This window comes from Oncorhynchus tshawytscha, linkage group LG12, assembly GCF_018296145.1.
Source record: "Oncorhynchus tshawytscha isolate Ot180627B linkage group LG12, Otsh_v2.0, whole genome shotgun sequence".
In the NCBI taxonomy this organism is placed as follows: Eukaryota; Metazoa; Chordata; class Actinopteri; order Salmoniformes; family Salmonidae; genus Oncorhynchus; species Oncorhynchus tshawytscha.
In genome coordinates, this window is record NC_056440.1 from 75,596,778 (window position 1) to 75,618,696 (window position 21,919).

General features: G+C 48.4%; 1 protein-coding gene across 1 annotated transcript in view; it reads right to left on the reverse strand.

Moving 5' to 3' along the window:
- fgf7 (fibroblast growth factor 7) overlaps window positions 1–21,919 on the reverse strand; it is a 35,709-nt gene that overhangs the window by 12,722 nt on the left and 1,068 nt on the right. The window contains exon 2 of the mRNA XM_042331091.1: window positions 20,789–21,579. Within this exon, the coding sequence (XP_042187025.1) occupies window positions 20,789–21,077 (289 nt within the window). The 5' untranslated portion in view covers window positions 21,078–21,579. The remainder of the gene's footprint in view (window positions 1–20,788; window positions 21,580–21,919) is intronic.

Genomic DNA, 21,919 nt, shown 5'->3' on the forward strand with positions numbered 1-21,919 from the left:
TCTCCCATGGGAAGCAGGATATGATCCAACCCTCACTGGTTAATATCTCCCATGGGAAGCAGGAGATGATCCAGTCCTCACTGGTTAATAGCTCTAAAGGGAAGACTGGGGCTAGGCTGTAGTTATATGATGAAAGGTATTGTACTGTGGCTATGCTGAAGTTATAGGATGAGAGGTAGCGTGCTGGGGCTGACTTTCGGCTAGCAGACAGAGTACTTTGTCACAGAAACACAGAGCTGAGAGCTATAAAGTAGCTGAGAGCTATAAAGCAGCTGAGAGCTATAAAGCAGCTGAGTTAAGAGCTATAAAGCAGCTGAGAGCTATAAAGCAGCTGAGAGCTATAAAGCAGCTGAGAGCTGTAAAGCAGCTGAGAGCTATAAAGCAGCTGAGTTAAGAGCTATAAAGCAGCTGAGAGCTATAAAGCAGCTGAGTTAAGAGCTATAAAGCAGCTGAGAGCTATAAAGCAGCTCAGAGCTGTAAAGCAGCTGAGAGCTATAAAGCAGCTGGGTTGAGAGCTATAAAGCAGCTGAGTTAAGAGCTCTAAAGCAGCTGAGAGCTATAAAGCAGCTGAGAGCTATAAAGCAGCTGAGAGCTGTAAAGCAGCTGAGAGCTATAAAGCAGTGCAGAGCTATAAAGCAGCTGAATTAAAAGCTATAAAGCAGCTGAGAGCTATAAAGCAGCTGAGAGCTATAAAGCATCTCAGAGCTGTAAAGCAGCTCAGAGCTATAAAGCAGCTCAGAGCTATAAAGCAGCTGAGTTAAGAGCTACAAAGCAGCTGAGAGCTAGTTGATACACCACTCTATTACTGCTCTGTCTCAGACAGTGTTTAGTGGAGGCAGGGAGACTGGAGTGGTGCACACACTCTCACACATACATTTGAACAGATTTCCCTGCTCCCTCCCTGGCCCAACCCAGCCAGCCCCCAGCTAAGTCAACTTGTTGTGTGTGATCCCTATTCTAATTCTGTCTTCCTGGATCCAGGTTGGATCCACACTGTTTTGCTTATTAAGGATGTAATGAAGCTCTGACTGAGGAACAACAGAGTCTGATCCAACAGGAATACACATCATGACAAACCAGCAGAGACAGACTTTTTGTTGCATTGTCAGCTCTACCGCGGTTTGACATGAATCAAATCAAAACACACCACACTCACTGTTCATTAGGAACCTGAACCACCCCTGAGTATGTGGATGTTCATTAGGAACCTGTACCACCCCTGAGTGTGATGATGTTCATTAGGAACCTGTACCACCCCTGAGTGTGATGATGTTCATTAGGAACCTGTACCACCCCTGAGTGTGTGGATGTTCATTAGGAACCTGTACCACCCCTGAGTGTGAGGATGTTCATTAGGAACCTGTACCACCCCTGAGTGTGAGGATGTTCATTAGGAACCTGTACCACCCCTGAGTGTGAGGATGTTCATTAGGAACCTGTACCACCCCTGAGTGTGAGGATGTTCATTAGGAACCTGTACCACCCCTGAGTGTGTGGATGTTCATTAGGAACCTGAACCACCCCTGAATGTGTGGATGTTCATTAGGAACCTGAACCACCCCTGAGTGTGTGGATGTTCATTAGGAACCTGCATCACAGCTGAGTGTGTGGATGTTCATTAGGAACCTGAACCACCCCTGAGTGTGAGGATGTTCATTAGGAACCTGTCCCACCCCTGAGTGTGTGGATGTTCATTAGGAACCTGCATCACAGCTGAGTGTGTGGATGTTTATTAGGAACCTGCATCACAGCTGAGTGTGTGGATGTTTATTAGGAACCTGCATCACAGCTGAGTGTGTGGATGTTTATTAGGAACCTGCATCACAGCTGAGTGTGCGGATGTTTATTAGGAACCTGCATCACAGCTGAGTGTGTGGATGTTTATAAGGAACCTGCATCACAGCTGAGTGTGTGGATGTTTATTAGGAACCTGCATCACAGCTGAGTGTGTGGATGTTTATTAGGAACCTGCATCACAGCTGAGTGTGTGGATGTTTATTAGGAACCTGCATCACAGCTGAGTGTGTGGATGTTTATTAGGAACCTGCATCACAGCTGAGTGTATGGATGTTTATTAGGAACCTGCATCACAGCTGAGTGTGTGGATGTTTATTAGGAACCTGCATCACAGCTGAGTGTGTGGATGTTTATTAGGAACCTGCATCACAGCTGAGTGTGTGGATGTTTATTAGGAACCTGCATCACAGCTGAGTGTGTGGATGTTTATTAGGAACCTGCATCACAGCTGAGTGTGTGGATGTTTATTAGGAACCTGCATCACAGCTGAGTGTGTGGATGTTTATTAGGAAGCTGGATCTCTTCGATATCTCTTCTCTACTCTGGTGTTTCTAAGCCCATGTGTGTCTTGTTACAGCTGAGTCACAGGTGTCTGATGGTTTATGGTGCGTAACACTGAGGTTGCGCCTCAGGTCAGATCTGACTGCTGAGGTTATTCAGGGAGACACACGGAGGCTGACACTGACTGATAGAACAGGGCCATATCTATTATACTGTTATACTGTTATAATAGGGACACAATATATTTGTAATACTAATAGCGTTGCAATACTATATACCATACAGTGTATTCTATTGAAGTAACAGGGTAACAATAGTATTATCTGGTATATAGATATAACAGTGTAACAAATCAATGATACTGTTGTATATTGGTTATACTGTGTTAAAACATGGTAACAAATCAACGATGCCGTTGTATATCTGTTATACTGTGTTATAACAGGGTAACGATACTATTATATAGTCAATCTGTTGTACTGGAGTATAACAGGATAACAATACTATTATATAGTCTGTTGTACTGAATTATAACAGGGTAACGATACTATTATATAGTCTGTTGTACTGGATTTTAACAGGGTAACAATACTATTATTTAGTCTATTGTACTGGATTATACCAGGGTAACAATACTATTATATAGTCTGTTGTACTGGATTATAACAGGGTAACAATACTATTATATAGTCTATTGTACTGGATTATACCAGAGTAACAATACTATTATATATTCTATTGTACTGGATTATAACAGGGTAACAATACTATTATTTAGTCTATTGTACTGGATTATACCAGGGTAACAATACTATTATATAGTCTGTTGTACTGGATTATAACAGGGTAACAATACTATTATATAGTCTATTGTACTGGATTATAACAGGGTAACAATACTATTATTTAGTCTATTGTACTGGATTATAACAGGGTAACAATACTATTATATAGTCTGTTGTACTGGATTATAACAGGGTAACAACACTATTATATAGTCTATCTGTTGTACTGGATTATAACAGGGTAACAATACTATTATATAGTCTGTTGTACTGGATTATAACAGGGTAACAATACTATTATATAGTCTGTTGTACTGGATTATAACAGGGTAACAATACTATTATTTAGTCTATTGTACTGGATTATACCAGGGTAACAATACTATTATATAGTCTATTTGTACTGGATTATAACAGGGTAACAATACTATTATATAGTCTATTGTACTGGATTATACCAGAGTAACAATACTATTATATATTCTATTGTACTGGATTATAACAGGGTAACAATACTATTATTTAGTCTATTGTACTGGATTATACCAGGGTAACAATACTATTATATAGTCTGTTGTACTGGATTATAACAAGGTAACAATACTATTATATAGTCTATTGTACTGGATTATAACAGGGTAACAATACTATTATTTAGTCTATTGTACTGGATTATAACAGGGTAACAATACTATTATATAGTCTGTTGTACTGGATTATAACAGGGTAACAACACTATTATATAGTATATCTGTTGTACTGGATTATAACAGGGTAACAATACTATTATATAGTCTGTTGTACTGGATTATAACAGGGTAACAATACTATTATATAGTCTGTTGTACTGGATTATAACATGGTAACAACACTATTATATAGTCTATCTGTTGTACTGGATTATAACAGGGTAACAATACTATTATATAGTCTGTTGTACTGGATTATAACAGGGTAACAACACTATTATATAGTCTATCTGTTGTACTGGATTATAACAGGGTAACAACACTATTATATAGTCTATCTGTTGTACTGGATTATAACAGGGTAACAATACTATTATATAGTCTGTTGTACTGGATTATAACAGGGTAACAATACTATTATATAGTCTGTTGTACTGGATTATAACAGGGTAACAATACTATTATATAGTCTGTTGTACTGGATTATAACAGGGTAACAATACTATTATATAGTCTGTTGTACTGGATTATAACAGGGTAACAATACTATTATTTAGTCTATTGTACTGGATTATACCAATACTATTATATAGTCTGTTTGTACTGGTCTATTGTACTGGATTATAACAGGGTAATACTATTATATAGTCTATTTGTACTGGATTATAATAACAGGGTAACAATACTATTATATAGTCTATTGTACTGTACTGGATTATACCAGGGTAACAATACTATTATATAGTTGTTGTACTGGATTATAACAGGGTAACAATACTATTATTTAGTCTATTGTACTGGATTATAACAGGGTAACAATACTATTATATAGTCTGTTGTACTGGATTATAACAGGTAACAATACTATTATATAGTCTATTGTACTGGATTATAACAGGGTAACAATACTATTATTTAGTCTATTGTACTGGATTATACTGGGTAACAATTATATACTGTTGTACTGGGGTAACAATACTATTATATAGTATATCTGTTGTACTGGATTATAACAGGGTAACAATACTATTATATAGTCTGTTGTACTGGATTATAACAGGGTAACAATACTATTATATAGTCTGTTGTACTGGATTATAACAATACTATTATATAGTCTGTAACAACATGGTACTATTATATAGTCTATCTGTTGTACTGGATTATAACAGGGTAACAATACTATTATATAGTCTGTTGTACTGGATTATAACAGGGTAACAACACTATTATATAGTCTATCTGTTGTACTGGATTATAACAGGGTAACAACACTATTATATAGTCTATCTGTTGTACTGGATTATAACAGGGTAACAATACTATTATATAGTCTGTTGTACTGGATTATAACAGGGTAACAATACTATTATATAGTCTGTTGTACTGGATTATAACAGGGTAACAATACTATTATTTAGTCTATTGTACTGGATTATACCAGGGTAACAATACTATTATATAGTCTATTTGTACTGGATTATAACAGGGTAACAATACTATTATATAGTCTGTTGTACTGGATTATAACAAGGTAACAATACTATTATATAGTCTATTGTACTGGATTATAACAGGGTAACAATACTATTATTTAGTCTATTGTACTGGATTATAACAGGGTAACAATACTATTATATAGTCTATTGTACTGGATTATAACAGGGTAACAATACTATTATTTAGTCTATTGTTGTACTGGATTATAACAGGGTATTATATATAGTCTATTGTACTGTACTGGATTATAACAGGGTAACAATACTATTATATAGTCTGTTGTACTGGATTATAACAGGGTAACAACACTATTATATAGTATATCTGTTGTACTGGATTATAACAGGGTAACAATACTATTATATAGTCTGTTGTACTGGATTATAACAGGGTAACAATACTATTATATAGTCTGTTGTACTGGATTATAACAGGGTAACAATACTATTATATAGTCTATCTGTTGTACTGGGTATTATAACAGGGTAACAATACTATTATATAGTCTGTTGTACTGGATTATAACAGGGTAACAATATAGTCTATCTGTACTATTATATAGTCTATCTGTTGTACTGGATTATAACAGGGTAACAATACTATTATATAGTCTATCTGTTGTACTGGATTATAACAGGGTAACAATACTATTATATAGTCTGTTGTACTGGATTATAACAGGGTAACAATACTATTATATAGTCTGTTGTACTGGATTATAACAGGGTAACAATACTATTATATAGTCTATTGTACTGGATTATACCAGGGTAACAATACTATTATATAGTCTGTTGTACTGGGGTATTATAACAGGGTAACAATACTATTATATAGTCTATTGTACTGGATTATACCAGAGTAACAATACTATTATATATTCTATTGTACTGGATTATAACAGGGTAACAATACTATTATTTAGTCTATTGTACTGGATTATTATACTATTATATAGTCAGGGTAACAATACTATTATATAGTCTGTTGTACTGGATTATAACAGGTAACAATACTATTATATAGTCTATTGTACTGGATTATAACAGGGTAACAATACTATTATTTAGTCTATTGCACTGGATTATAACAGGGTAACAATACTATTATATAGTCTGTTGTACTGGATTATAACAGGGTAACAACACTATTATATAGTATATCTGTTGTACTGGTATTATAACAGGGTAACAATACTATTATATAGTCTGTTGTACTGGATTATAACAGGGTAACAATACTATTATATAGTCTGTTGTACTGGATTATAACATGGTAACAACACTATTATATAGTCTATCTGTTGTACTGGATTATAACAGGGTAACAATACTATTATATAGTCTGTTGTACTGGATTATAACAGGGTAACAACACTATTATATAGTCTATCTGTTGTACTGGATTATAACAGGGTAACAATACTATTATATAGTCTGTTGTACTGGATTATAACAGGGTAACAATACTATTATATAGTCTGTTGTACTGGATTATAACAGGGTAACAATACTATTATATAGTCTATTGTACTGGATTATACCAGAGTAACAATACTATTATATATTCTATTGTACTGGATTATAACAGGGTAACAATACTATTATTTAGTCTATTGTACTGGATTATACCAGGGTAACAATACTATTATATAGTCTGTTGTACTGGATTATAACAAGGTAACAATACTATTATATAGTCTATTGTACTGGATTATAACTGGAGGGTAACAATACTATTATTTAGTCTATTGTACTGGATTATAACAGGGTAACAATACTATTATATAGTCTGTTGTACTGGATTATAACAGGGTAACAACACTATTATATAGTATATCTGTTGTACTGGATTATAACAGGGTAACAATACTATTATATAGTCTGTTGTACTGGATTATAACAGGGTAACAATACTATTATATAGTCTGTTGTACTGGATTATAACATGGTAACAACACTATTATATAGTCTATCTGTTGTACTGGATTATAACAGGGTAACAATACTATTATATAGTCTGTTGTACTGGATTATAACAGGGTAACAACACTATTATATAGTCTATCTGTTGTACTGGATTATAACAGGGTAACAATACTATTATATAGTCTGTTGTACTGGATTATAACAGGGTAACAATACTATTATATAGTCTGTTGTACTGGATTGTAACAGGGTAACAATACTATTATATAGTATATCTGTTGCACTGGGGCAACAGACACAACACACTCACCAGCAAACTGTCAATAGGGTTTAAGAGTGTTCCCATATGTTTTTGAATAGCCTACAGAAGGGTTAGGCAACTACATTCAGCCGCGGGCTGATTTTTGTCGGAGCGGATGGTCAGGGGGCCAGAACTTAACTTTAATAATTTGTACACTACAAATTGACCACAACTAAGTCCAAAAAGAGATTGTATTTGAAAATAACAATACTTTCATACCTTGAATAGATTGAGACAAGATCACATATGTCTCTTTTTTAAATTTGTGGGAATACTTGTGAACAGATTCCTGAAATTAAACAAATTTCTAGCTGAATTCCAGGTGATTTTACAGTATTTTCTTTTTACCAAAAACAAAAATCTTTTGGGGGCCAAAATAAATCAATCACTGGTTTATACTGGCTCTTGCAGACTCCTGGCATACAGTTACAAATTATTTCCTTAAAACCAGATACAGTAAAACATGCTCTGCTGTCTATGAAGACCCTTATTCAGTGTTTTCACTACAAGCCAACAGTCCTCTACTAGCGTCATATGTTAGTGATTCAGATTAATATGCTCTGCCAATGGCTGTGTCTTGAAATCTGGTTTGCCTACTACTTACTTAAACTGCATACTGTGTACTAATCATATAAACTCAGCAAAAAAAGAAACGTCCTCTCACTGTCAACTGCGTTTATTTTCAGCAAACATAGCATGTGTAAATATTTGTATGAACATAACAAGATTCAACAACTGAGACATAAACTGAACAATTTCCGCAGACATGTGACTAACAGAAATGGAATAATGTTTCCCTGAACAAAGGGGGGGTCAAAATCAAAAGTAACAGTCAGTATCTGGTGTGGCCACCAGCTGCATTAAGTATTGGACTGCACCAGATTTTCCAGTTCTTGCTGTGAGATGTTACCCCACTCTTCCACCAAGGCACCTGCAAGTTCCCGGACATTTCTGGGGGGAATGGCCCTAGCCCTCACCCTCCGATCCAGCAGGTCCCAGACTTGCTCAATGGGATTGAAATCCGGGCTCTTCGCTGGCCATGGCAGAACACTGGCATTCCTGTATTGCAGGAAATCCCGCACAGAATGAGCAGTATGGCTGGTGGCATTGTCATGCTGGAGGGTCATGTCAGGATGAGCGTGCAGCAATGACAACAAGCTCAGTCAGACGATACTGTCACACACCGCCCCAGACCATGACGGACCCTCCACCTCCAAATCGATCCTGCTCCAGAGTACAGGCCTCGGTGTAACGCTCATTCCTTCGACGATAAACGCGAATCCGACCATCACCCCTGGTGAGACAAAACCACGACTCGTCAGTGAAGAGCACTTTTTTGCCAGTCCTGTCTGGTCCAGCGATGGTGGGTTTGTGCCCATAGGCGACGTTGTTGCAGGTGATGTCTGGTGAGACCTGCCTTACAACAGGCATACAAGCTCTCAGTCCAGCCTCTCTTAGCTTATTGCAGACAGTCTGAGCACTGATGGTGGGATTGTGCGTTCCTGGTGTAACTCAGGCAGTTGTTGTTGCCATCCTGTACCTGTCCAGTAGGTGTGATGTTCAGCTGTACCGATCCTGTGCAGGTGTTGTTACACGTGGTCTGCCACTGCGAGGATGATCAGCTGTCCATCCTGTCGCCCTGTAGCGCTGTCTTAGATGTCTCACAGTACGGACATTGACATTTATTGCCCTGGCCACATCTGCAGTCCTCATGCCTTCTTGCAGCTTGCCTAAGGCACGTTCACGCAGATGAGCAGGGACCCTGGGAATCTTTCTTTTGGTGTTTTTCAGAGTCAGTAGAAAGGCCTCTTTAGTGTCCTAAGTTTTTATAACGGTGACCTTAATTGCCTACCGTTTGTAAGCTGTTAGTGTCTTAACGACCGTTCCACAGGTGCATGTTCATTAATTGTTTATGGTTCATTGAACAAGCATGGGAAAAAGTGTTTAAACCCTTTATAATGAAGATCTGTGAAGTTATTTGGATTTTTACAAATGATCTTTGAAAGACAGGGTCCTGAAAAAGGGGCATTTCTTTTTTTGCTGAGTTTACTATTTAGAACATACTGTTAAATAAAAACCTAATGCAGTAAGCAACAAATATCAGCATACTAGGCTCATCCTACTGAGAATGTGTCATCTCATGCACAATTGTGTTGATTCCTGCCATTCTTTCATTTTGGTACTTAAAATGTAGGATAGCAAAAGGCAAAAATGTCATTATTATCCGTCTGGTGAGTGATTGATCCTTCTTGGTTGCGTGACATCATTCCTAGTCCTTACCAAAACGCAAAACACTGGCGGGCAATTTCTCTCACCTCAGATCTAAAACCAGGAGTAACCACCAACTTTAATGACAGTTATCTTACGTTTTTTATAAAACAGTTCAGCTAGCAATACTAGGTAGCTAGCTAGCTAACGTTAGCTGGACTACATCTAGACTCGAAAGTTCATGCATGGCCACATAGACACAGGATTCAGGGGCCAGCTGGTTAGATATGATTCTACCATGGGCAACAACAACTGGATGCTAGTTTGTTTTCAACAAAATATGTCTAACTCATAGCTGTATCGTTGGTCCAGTGACCATCACATTTAAAAGGATAGCTACTGACTGAAATGTAGCTAGCTCACTGGCCAGGCAGTAGCCACTACTCGCCAGCTAATTGTCGATTTCCTATTCTTTGGAACATTTGGGTTGACTTGCTCATATCAAGCAACAGACAGTTTGTATACATTTTTTAAATAATAATTTGTGGATTTGTTTTATGAATAATTGGTATGTAGCTGGAAGTCGGTGCTCACTGATCATCCCAGCGAGCAAGCCTTTGCAGTGCATCTGTGTGATGTCACACACCCAAAAAGGCTCAACTTTGCCTCCAGCTATCCTACGAAAGGAAATGTTGCTTTTGGTACAAAAGCTGGTGATTATCAGCTGTTGTGAAAACCATGAGTCTGGAAAGACCATTCTCTTCTTCAATAGCGTGCAGAGAATTACTAGATGAAAAGCGGAAATGAGTAAGACATCCTGGCATTTAAAGCATATTCTTATTATTTTACGACATGTCACGTATTATAAAACATACCCAAAATGCCTACTATTTAGAATGCAAGTATGAGTATTCAGGCACCGACTTGTATCTCGTCCGGTGTAATATACTGTACTATAGGCCTGTCAGCTCATACAGTACAGTACAACACCTGTGTTTGTTTTGGTTGTCAGGTTGGACTAACACAGTGGACAGGACATTGAGCAGAATACCCTGAGAAACAGATCCTATGCCTGTTCCTGTAACAGCCTCTTAACACTGTCCACCCTGAGAAACAGATCATGTTCCTGTAACAGCCTCTTAACACTGTCTACCCTGAAAACATATAAAATATATAAATATACATAAATATAAATATGTATGTATCTAAATTACTTCCTGTCAGCCATTGGAGTACCTCAAGTCTCAGACACTAGTTTGAAAGACTGTCAGAGTTCACTTCATAATCCATCGCTGAACCCGTTCATTGTCTGTCTGAGTAAAGTCTTAGATTGTCATCTGTGCTCAGACATGTGCTTAAGGGGAAAAATATAGTTCAGCTCTGAGAGAACAAACTGTTGTGACCAACGGTCACTCTTTCCCCCACTTTGTCATGTTTGTGTCCGCCTGTCTGCCTGTGTCTGTCTGTCTGTCTGCCCTGCCCACCTCACCCCACCTCACTTCACCTGTCCTGCCCTGCCCTGCCCTGGCCAGCCCACCTCACCCCACCTCTGTCACCTCGGCCCTGCCCACCTCACTCACAGATGCCTGCCCACCTGTTCATCTCGGCTGTCAGCCCACCTCACTTCACCTCGGCCCTGCCCAGCCCACTCACTGTCACCTCGGCCCTGCCCAGCCCACCTCACTTCACCTCGGCCCTGCCCTGCAGCCCACCTCACTTCACCTCGGCCCTGCCCTGACCTGCCCAGCCCACCTCGGCCCTGCTCAGCCCACCTCACCTCACTTCACCTCGGCTGCCCAGCCCACCTCACTTCACCTCGGCCCTGCCCAGCCCACCATCTTAACACTGTCCACCCTGAGAAACAGATCATGTTCCTGTAACAGCCTCTTAACACTGTCTACCCTGAAAACATATAAAATATATAAATATACATAAATATAAATATGTATGTATCTAAATTACTTCCTGTCAGCCATTGGAGTACCTCAAGTCTCAGACACTAGTTTGAAAGACTGTCAGAGTTCACTTCATAATCCATCGCTGAACCCGTTCATTGTCTGTCTGAGTAAAGTCTTAGATTGTCATCTGTGCTCAGACATGTGCTTAAGGGGAAAAATATAGTTCAGCTCTGAGAGAACAAACTGTTGTGACCAACGGTCACTCTTTCCCCACTTTGTCATGTTTGTGTCCGCCTGTCTGCCTGTGTCTGTCTGTCTGTCTGGCTGCCTGTGTCTGTCTGTCTGTCTGCCTGTCTGTCTGTCTGTCTGTCTGTGTCTGTCTGGCTGCCTCTGTCTGTCTGTCTGTCTGTCTGTCTGTCTGTCTGTCTGTCTGTCTGTCTGTCTGTCTGTCTGTCTGTCTGTCTGTCTGTCTGTGTCTGTCTGGCTGCCTGTGTCTGTCTGTCTGTCTGTCTGTCTGTCTGTCTGTCTGTCTGTCTGTCTGCCTGTCTGTCTGTCTGTGCAGCGGTTGTGCCCAGCCCACCTCACCCCACCTCACTTCACCTCGGCCCTGCCCATCTTACCCCACCTCACTTCACCTCGGCCCTGCCCAGCCCACCTCACCTCACCTCACTTCACCTCGGCCCTGCCCAGTTCAGCCCACCTCACCTCACTTCACCTCGGCCCTGCCCAGCCCACTCACCCCACCTCACTTCACCTCGGCCCTGCCCTGCCCTGCCCACCTCGCCCCACCTCACTTCACCTCGGCCCTGCCCTGCCCTGCCCACCTCACCCCACCTCACTTCACCTCGGCCCTGCCCTGCCCTGCCCTGCCCAGCCCACCCACCCCACCTCACTTCACCGGCCCCTCGGCCCCCTGCCCACCTCACCCCACCCCACCTCACATCACCTCGGCCCTGCCCACCTCACCTCACCTCACTTCCCTCGGCCCTGCCCTGCCCACCTCACTTCACCCCCCTGCCCACCCACCTCACTTCACCTCGGCCCTGCCCAGCCCACCTGCCCTGCCCACCCACCTCACTTCACCTCGGCCCTGCCCTGCCCAGCCCACCTCACTTCACCTCGGCCCTGCCCTGCCCTGCCCACCTCACTTCACCCTGCTCAGCCCACCTCACCTCACTCACCTCGGCCCTGCCCAGCCCACCTCACTTCACCTCGGCCCTGCCCAGCCCACCTCCCCCACCTCACTTCACCTCGGCCCTGCCCCCATCTTACCCCACCTCACTTCACCTCGGCCCTGCCCTGCCCAGCCCACCTCACCTCACTTCACCTCACTTCACCCTCGGCCCTGCCCATCTCACCCCACCTCACTTCACCTCGGCCCTGCCCTGCCCACCTCACCCGACCTCACTTCACCTCGGCCCTGCCCTGCCCACCTCACTTCACCTCGGCCCTGCCCTGCCCAGCCCACCTCACCCCACCTTCACCTCGGCCCTGCCAGCCCATCTTACCCCACCTCACCCCACCTCACTTCACCTCGACCCTGCTCACCCACCTCACCTCACTTCACCTCGGCCCTGCCCAGCCCACCTCACCCCACCTCACTTCACCTCGGCCCTGCCCATCCCTGCCCTGCCCAGCCCACCTCACCCCACCTCACTTCACCTCGGCCCTGCCCATCCTCACTTCACCTCGGCCCTGCCCAGCCCACCTCACCCGACCTCACTTCACCTCGGCCCTGCCCTGCCCAACTCACTTCTCCTCGCCCTGCCCTCCCAGCCCACCTCACCCCACCTCACCTCGACCCTGCCATCACCCAACTCACTTCTCCTCGGCCCTGCCCTGCCCACCCCACCTCACCCCACCTCACTTCACCCTCGGCCCCCTGCCCAGCCCACCTCACCCCACCTCACTTCACCTCGGCCCTGCCCTGCCCACCTGCCCACCTCCCAGCCCACCTCCCCCACCTCACTTCACCTCGGCCCTGCCAGCCCACCTGCCCTGCCCTGCCCACCTCACCCCACCTCACTTCACCTCGGCCCTGCCCTGCCCTGCCCTGCCCAGCCCACCTCACCCCACCTCACTCACCTCGGCCCTGCCCTGCCCTGCCCACCTCACCCCACCCCACCTCACATCACCTCGGCCCTGCCCACCTCACCTCACCTCACTTCACCTCGGCCCTGCCCTGCCCACCTCACTTCACCTCGGCCCTGCCCAGCCCACCTCACTTCACCTCGGCCCTGCCCAGCCCACCTCACTTCACCTCGGCCCTGCCCAGCCCACCTCACTTCACCTCGGCCCTGCCCTGCCCAGCCCACCTCACTTCACCTCGGCCCTGCCCCTGCCCAGCCCACCTCGGCCCTGCTCAGCCCACCTCACCTCACTTCACCTCGGCCCTGCCCAGCCCACCTCACTTCACCTCGGCCCTGCCCAGCCCACCTCCCCCACCTCACTTCACCTCGGCCCTGACCTACCCACCTCACCCCACCTCACTTCATCTCGGCCCTGCCCTGTCCAGTCCACCTCACCTCACTTCACCTCGGCCCTGCTCAGCCCAGCCCATCTCACCCCACCTCACTTCACCTCGGCCCTGCCCTGCCCAGCCTAGCTCACCTCACTTCACCTCGGCCCTGCCCTGCCCTGCCCACCTCACTTCACCTCGGCCCTGCCCATCTCACCCCACCTCACTTCACCTCGGCCCTGCCCAGCCCACCTCACCCGACCTCACTTCACCTCGGCCCTGCCCTGCCCAACTCACTTCTCCTCGGCCCTGCCCTGCCCAGCCCACCTCACCCCACCTCGCTTCACCTCGGCCCTGCTCACCCAACTCACTTCACCTCGGCCCTGCTGCCCAGCCCACCTCACCTCACCCTGCCCTGCCCCTCACTTCACCTCGGCCCTGCCCAGCCCACCTCACCTCACCTCACTTCACCTCGGCCCTGCCCAGCCCACCTCACCCACCTCACCCTTCCCTCCCTGCCCTGCCCAGCCCACCTCACCCCACCTCACTTCACCTCGGCCCTGCCCATCCCCCCCACCTCACTTCACCTCGGCCCTGCCCAGCCCACCTCACCCACCTCACTTCACCTCGGCCCTGCCCTGCCCCACCTCACTTCTCCTCGGCCCTGCCCTGCCCACCCACCTCACCCCACCTTCACCTCACCCTGCTCAGCCCAACTCACTTCCCTCGCCCTGCCCTGCCCACCCCACCTCACCCCACCTCACTTCACCTCGGCCCTGCCCAGCCCACCTCACCTCACTTCACCTCGGCCCTGCCCAGCCCACCTCACCCACCTCACCCCTCGGCCCTGCCCTGCCCAGCCCACCTCACCCCACCTCACTTCACCTCGGCCCTGCCCCCACCTCACCCACTTCACCTCGGCCCTGCCCAGCCCCACCTCACCTCACCTCACTTCACCTCGGCCCTGCCCAGCCCACCTCACCCCACCTCGGCCCTGCCTCACCTCACTTCACCTCGCCCCCTGCCCTGCCCACCCCACCTCACCCCACCTCACTTCACCTCGACCCTGCTCAGCCCACCTCACCTCACTCACCTCGGCCCTGCCCAGCCCACCTCACCCACCTCACCCCACCTCACTTCACCTCGGCCCTGACCTACCCACCTCACCCCATCTCACTTCACCTCGGCCCTGCCCTGTCCAATCCACCTCACCTCACTTCACCTCGGCCCTGCTCAGCTCAGCCCACCTCACCCCACCTCACTTCACCTCGGCCCTGCCCTGCCCAGCCCACCTCACCCCACCTCGGCCCTGCTCAGCCCACCTCACCTCACTTCACCTCGGCCCTGCCCTGCCCTGCCCACCCACCTCACCCCACCTCACTTCACCTCGACCCTGCTCAGCCCACCTCACCTCACTTCACCTCGGCCCTGCCCAGCCCAGCTCACTTCACCTCGGCCCTGTCCAGCCCACCTCACCCCACCTCACTTCACCTCGGCCCTGACCTACCCACCTCACCCCACCTCACTTCACCTCGGCCCTGCCCTGTCCAATCCACCTCACCTCACTTCACCTCGGCCCTGCTCAGCCCAGCCCACCTCACCCCACCTCACTTCACCTCGGCCCTGCCCTGCCTGCCCAGCCTAGCTCACCTCACTTCACCTCGGCCCTGCCCTGCCCAGCCCACCTCACCTCACTTCACTTCACCTCGGCCCTGCCCTGCCCAGCCCACCCATCTCACTTCACCTCGGCCCTGCCCTGCCCTGCCCACTTCACCCCAACTCACTTCACCTCAGCCCTGCCCAGCCCACCTCACCTCACACCAGCCCTCACCCACCTCACCTCACTTCACCTCGGCCCTGCCCTGCCCAGCCCACCTCACCTCCTTCACCTCACCTCACCTCACTTCACCTCGGCCCTGCCCTGCCCTGCCCACCTCACCCCACCTCACTTCACCTCGGCCCCTGCCCACCTCACCCCACCTCACTTCACCTCGCCCTGCCCTGCCCAGCCCACCTCACCCACCTCACTTCACCTCGGCCCTGCCCTGCCCACCTCCTTCACCTCGGCCCTGCCCAGCCCACCTCACCCCACCTCACTTCACCTCGGCCCTGACCTACCCACCTCACCCCATCTCACTTCACCTCGGCCCTGCCCTGTCCAATCCACCTCACCTCACTTCACCTCGGCCCTGCCAGCTCAGCCCCCACCTCACCCCACCTCGGCCCTGCTCACCCACCTCACCTCACTTCACCTCGGCCCTGCCCTGCCCTGCCCTGCCCACCCACCTCACCCCACCTCACTTCACCTCGGCCCTGCCCAGCCCACCTCACCTCACTTCACCTCGCCCTGCCCACCCAGCTCACTTCACCTCGGCCCTGCCCTGCCCACCTACCCACCTCACCCCACCTCACTTCACCTCGGCCCTGCCCTGCCCCACCTCACCTCACTTCACCTCGGCCCTGCTCAGCCCAGCCCACCTCACCTCACCCCCTCCTCCCTGCCCAGCTTCACCTCGGCCCTGCCCTGCCCAGCCCACCTCCCTCACTTCACTTCACCTCGGCCCTGCCCTGCCCAGCCCACCCCATCTCACTTCACCTCGGCCCTGCCCTGCCCTGCCCACTTCACCCCAACTCACTTCACCTCAGCCCTGCCCAGCCCACCTCACCTCACTTCAACTCAGCCCTGCCCTGCCCAGCCCACCTCACCTCACTTCACCTCGGCCCTGCCCTGCCCAGCCCACCTCACCTCACTTCACCTCGGCCCTGCCCACCTCACCCCACCTCACTTCACCTCGGCCCTGCCCTGCCCAGCCCACCTCACCTCACTTCACCTCGGCCATGCCCTGCCCTGCCCACCTCACCCCACCCCACCTCACTTCACCTCGGCCCTGCCCACCTCACCCCACCCACCTTCACCTCGGCCCTGCCCTGCCCAGCCCACCTCACCTCACCTCGGCCCTGCCCTGCCCACCTCACCCGACCTCACTTCACCTCGGCCCTGCCCTGCCCACCTCACTTCACCTCGGCCCTGCCCAGCCCACCTCACCTCGGCCCTGCCCTGCCCATCTCACCCGACCTCAATTCACCTCGGCCCTGCCCTGCCCACCTCACTTCACCTCGGCCCTGCCCTGCCCTGCCCACCTCACCCCACCTCGGCCCTGCCCTGCCCAGCCCACCTCACCCCACCTCACTTCACCTCGGCCCTGCCCATCTCACCCCACCTCACTTCACCTCGGCCCTGCCCTGCCCAGCCCACCTCACCCCACCTCGGCCCTGCCCTGCCCAGCCCACCTCACCCCACCTCACTTCACCTGCCCTGCCCACCTCTCACCCCACCTCACTTCACCTCGGCCCTGCCCAGCCCACCTCACGCGACCTCACTTCACCTCGGCCCTGCCCTGCCCTGCCCTGCCCTGCCCACCTCACTTCACCTCGACCCTGCCCAGCCCATCTCACTCCACCTCACTTCACCTCACTTCACCTCGGCCCTGCTCAGCCCACCTCACCTCACTTCACCTCGGCCCTGCCCAGCCCACCTCACCTCACTTCACCTCGGCCCTGCCCTGCCCTGCCCTGCCCAGCCCACCTCACCTCACTTCACCTCGGCCCTGCCCTGCCCACCTCATCTCACTTCACCTCGGCCCTGCCCTGCCCAGCCCACCCCACCTCACTTCACCTCGGCCTTGCTCAGCCCAGCCCAGCTCACCCCACCTTACCCCAGCCCAGACCAGGCTAGGCCAGACAGGAACAGAGCAATATGAATCAAATATTTATTAGCTGTATTCATGCCCATGCTGGGCTCTTCAAAGGCCTGTGTGTGTGTGTGTGTGTGTGTGTGTGTGTGTGTGTGTGTGTGTGTGTGTGTGTGTGTGTGTGCGTGCCTGCATGTCTCCCTGCGTGCCATTGTCAGACACATCTGGGTGGATCCATTTCTCTGCTTTTCAAGGCCAGTTTTTGTTTCGCAAGACTCATCTTCCCCCTCCTCACCAGAGACAGAGGCTTCCCTGGTCACACCAACATTCCACAGCCAGATAGACAGGCTTCCCTGGTCACGCCAACATTCCACAGATAGACAGGCTACCCTGGCACATCAACATTCCACAGCCAGATAGACCGGCTACCCTGGTCACGCCAACATTCCACAGCCAGATAGACAGGTAGACAGGCTACCCTGGTCACGCCAAAATTCCACAGCCAGATAGACAGGCTTCCTGGCTACCCTGGTCACGCCAACATTCCACAGCCAGATAGACAGGTAGACAGGCTACCCTGGTCACGCCAAAATTCCACAGCCAGATAGACAGGCTACCCTGGTCACGCCAACATTCCACAGCTAGATAGACAGGCTACCCTGGTCACGCCAACATTCCACAGCCAGATAGACAGGCATATGGACAGGTGAGCAGACAGACAGATAGATAGATAGACAGGCGGGCGTGTGAGCAGACAGACAGGTAGACAGGCTACCCTGGTCATGCCAGCATTCCACTGACACACAGACAGATAGACAGACAGGCAGGGAGGGAGGCAGGCAGACAGGCAGACAGGCAGACAGACAGACAGACAGACAGACAGACAGACAGACAGACAGACAGACAGACAGACAGACAGACAGACAGACAGACAGACAGACAGACGGGCAGACATTATTGAAACCTATAGAGTGATTGTTTTGATGTCACACTCCCACATACTAAACCCGTATCTCTGTGGATAGACTAGGTCAGCTTGGGCTACTTCACTGAGGTGTTTAATATGTGCGTGGGTGCGTGCGTGTTTCATGCCAGTTCATTTGTCCTGGCCGACTGCATCTCCAGACCCAACTCCCAGCCCCTTGGTTTACTTCATTAGTGGCTGTGTTTACATGGTGTTATGGTTGGCTCTGCCAGAGCCCACACCTGCTTCACTTTACCTCTGTCACTTTGGCTGCCCTAACAGAGACACATGACCCATTACTAGTGTGATTACACTGCAGAGGGAACATTGGACAATAACATCAGGCTGCTCCAGGGAGTCCCATAGGGGAGAGAGTTAGCTGCTATATGACCGTGTTCCAACAGCCTTATTACTCACTCAACAGACTGGGAGATAACTCACATAGACACAGAGGAATCTGCCAGCTGAGCTCTCTGTCTCTCCGTTTCTTGGTTTCTCTCCCTCTATTTGTTTTTGGTTTCTCTCTCTCTGTTTTTCTGCTCTCTCTGTTTCTTCACTTTCTTTCCCCCTCTATTTCTCTCTCTCTCTCTCTCTCTCTCTATTGATCTCTCTCCCTCTATTGCTCTCTCTCTCTATTGCTCTGTCTCTTTCTCTCTCTCTCTCTCTCTCTCTCTATTACTTTCTCTCTCTCTCTATCCTCTGACTAGACATGAGTGACTAAGATCTCAGCAACGTGGACATTGCTCAACCATATTGTTATTAGCAGTAACACATCAGCCGTAAAAATGTTTAGACATGTCTGAGAGTCTAAAGCAGCCCATAAATATACAGTGAGTAGAATGTACAAGTCACCCTCTCTACATCTACTGTTGCTGAGAGTCCACTCAGAGCCACCTGTTAGTAAGAGATGAATCCTACAACACAGACTGGAATTCAATCAAACCTGCCCCACCAGTTTACGCAGGATCTATCTTTGTTTACAAACTACAACCTGCGCAATATGAGTTTGTTTGATTGAATTCTATTGAAGTGATGAGTCCTAAGACAACACATACTGTAGATGTTAAGATGTGGATGATAAAACCAGCCTTACTGTAGCAATTAAGGGGGTATAAAACATGTAATATAACATTTGGATCTGTAACATTACTGTAACATTTGGCGGGTCTTATAGATATAGATATACACTAGATAGAACATTCTTACTGTAACAGTTGGCAGGTTAAGGGTTAATTAGGGCTAAGTGCCTTGCTCAAGGGTACATCAACAGATTTTCACCTTGTCGGTTTGGGGATTCGAACTAGGGACCTGTCGGTTACTGGCTCAATGCTCTAACCCAGCAGTGTCAAACAAATTTTGTTCCAGGAGCCCCTATTTGGTCGGGGCCCAGGAGCCCACACCAAAAATTGCCTGCCGCCCTATAGAGTGTATAGATCAGTCTCACTGTAACAGTTGGTGGGGTTTTATAGATAGATATACAGTATATAGATCAGTCTCACTGTAACAGTTGGTGGGGTTGTATAGATAGATATACAGTATATAGATCAGTCTTATTGCAACAGTTGGCATGAGGGGGTAGATTGGGTCAGCGGAGGCCACGATTTAACAGCGGAGGCCACGATTTAACAGTGGAGGCCACTATTTAACAGCGGAGGCCACTATTTAGCAGCGGCGGCCACTATTTAGCAGTGGCGGCCACGATTTAACAGCGGAGGCCACTATTTAACAGCGGAGGCCACTATTTAACAGCGGAGGCCACTATTTAGCAGCGGCGGCCACTATTTAGCAGTGGCGGCCACGATTTAACAGCGGAGGCCACTATTTAGCAGCGGCGGCCACGATTTAACAGCGGAGGCCACGATTTAACAGCGGAGGCCACGATTTAACAGCGGAGGCCACTATTTAACATCGGAGGCCACTATTTAACAGCGGAGGCCACTATTTAACAGCGGAGGCCACTATTTAACAGCGGAGGCCACTATTTAACAGCGGAGGCCACTATTTAACAGAAGCGGGCACGATTTAGCGGCGGTGTGCCGCCGTATATAGGGGAAACAGTGGTCTTACTGTAACAGTTGGTGGGGTCTTGTGTCCCGTTGATGTTGCCGTAGTCGTCAACGGTAAGGAACCACTGTGTCCGGCTGAACAGCTGTCGTATGCGTACATCTCCCCCTTCCATGTAGTCGTAGTTCCGTGCATGGTGCTCGTGCTTGGAGCAGTTCATGATGGCGGCTAGCTGCTCGGGTGTGCAGTTGCTGCAGGCCACACACACGCTGCCCAGCAGGAAGATGATGTGAAGGTACAGTGCCGACAGCAAGTTAGGCAGGTTGCATGGCAGTGGCATCCATCTGGGCATTATAATGCACTGCTGTGGGGCGCCACGGACAACATGCTGAAATACTGCTGTCTGCTCCGGCAGACAGAACAGAACAGAGTGCCAGACAGTGCCCTCCTAGCGCTGTTCACTAGGAGCCTGGATGGGCTGGTCCCCCTGACCTGTGACCTGTAACCCCTGGCTGGGGTGCTGAGGCCAGCTGGTGGGAGGTGGAGTGGGTGAAGGGTAGGAGGGTTAGAGAGTGACCAGGCACTTGTGTGATGTCTCTCTCTGTTTGGAGTTGTTGTCTGTCTCTCTGTTGTAAGGACACAAGGCTGTAGGTTGATGTCCGTCTGTCTCACTGTCTCTCTGTATGAATGAGGCCAGTCTTTATGTTGATGTCTGTCAGTCTGTCTCAGTGTAATCCTCACTGTGTGTGTCGGCTGTGTGATCCCGGCAGAGGAGACCGTCATCCAACAGCAGACATGGTCTTGTCTGCTTCCGTCTGTTTCCGGATGTTTCAGGGGTTCTGTGGAGGCCAGAGCTGTGGAAGAGAAGGATGTTAGTGTGTGTTAGATGTCTGCAATTTCAATAGCCTGTAATTTAGACAGCAGTCCAGTGGATGTGGATCTACAGCATACTACAACTCACTCCCACTTGGATAGTCTATGATTCCCAGACAGTGTTAAAGTGAGGAGTTGAGCTGCAGTGCTGAATGTAACACTGGACATCTGCTTTAGGTTTGTAACCTTGCTCTAGTAGCCGGTCCCTCTTAATCCCAGTGTGTAGTGGTTTACCAAACTGTCCCCAGCCCAGTCTACTGCCTACTGTACTGTACCTTACTGATCTGTGCTTTCAAAACCTATTCAGTTAGCAACAACACT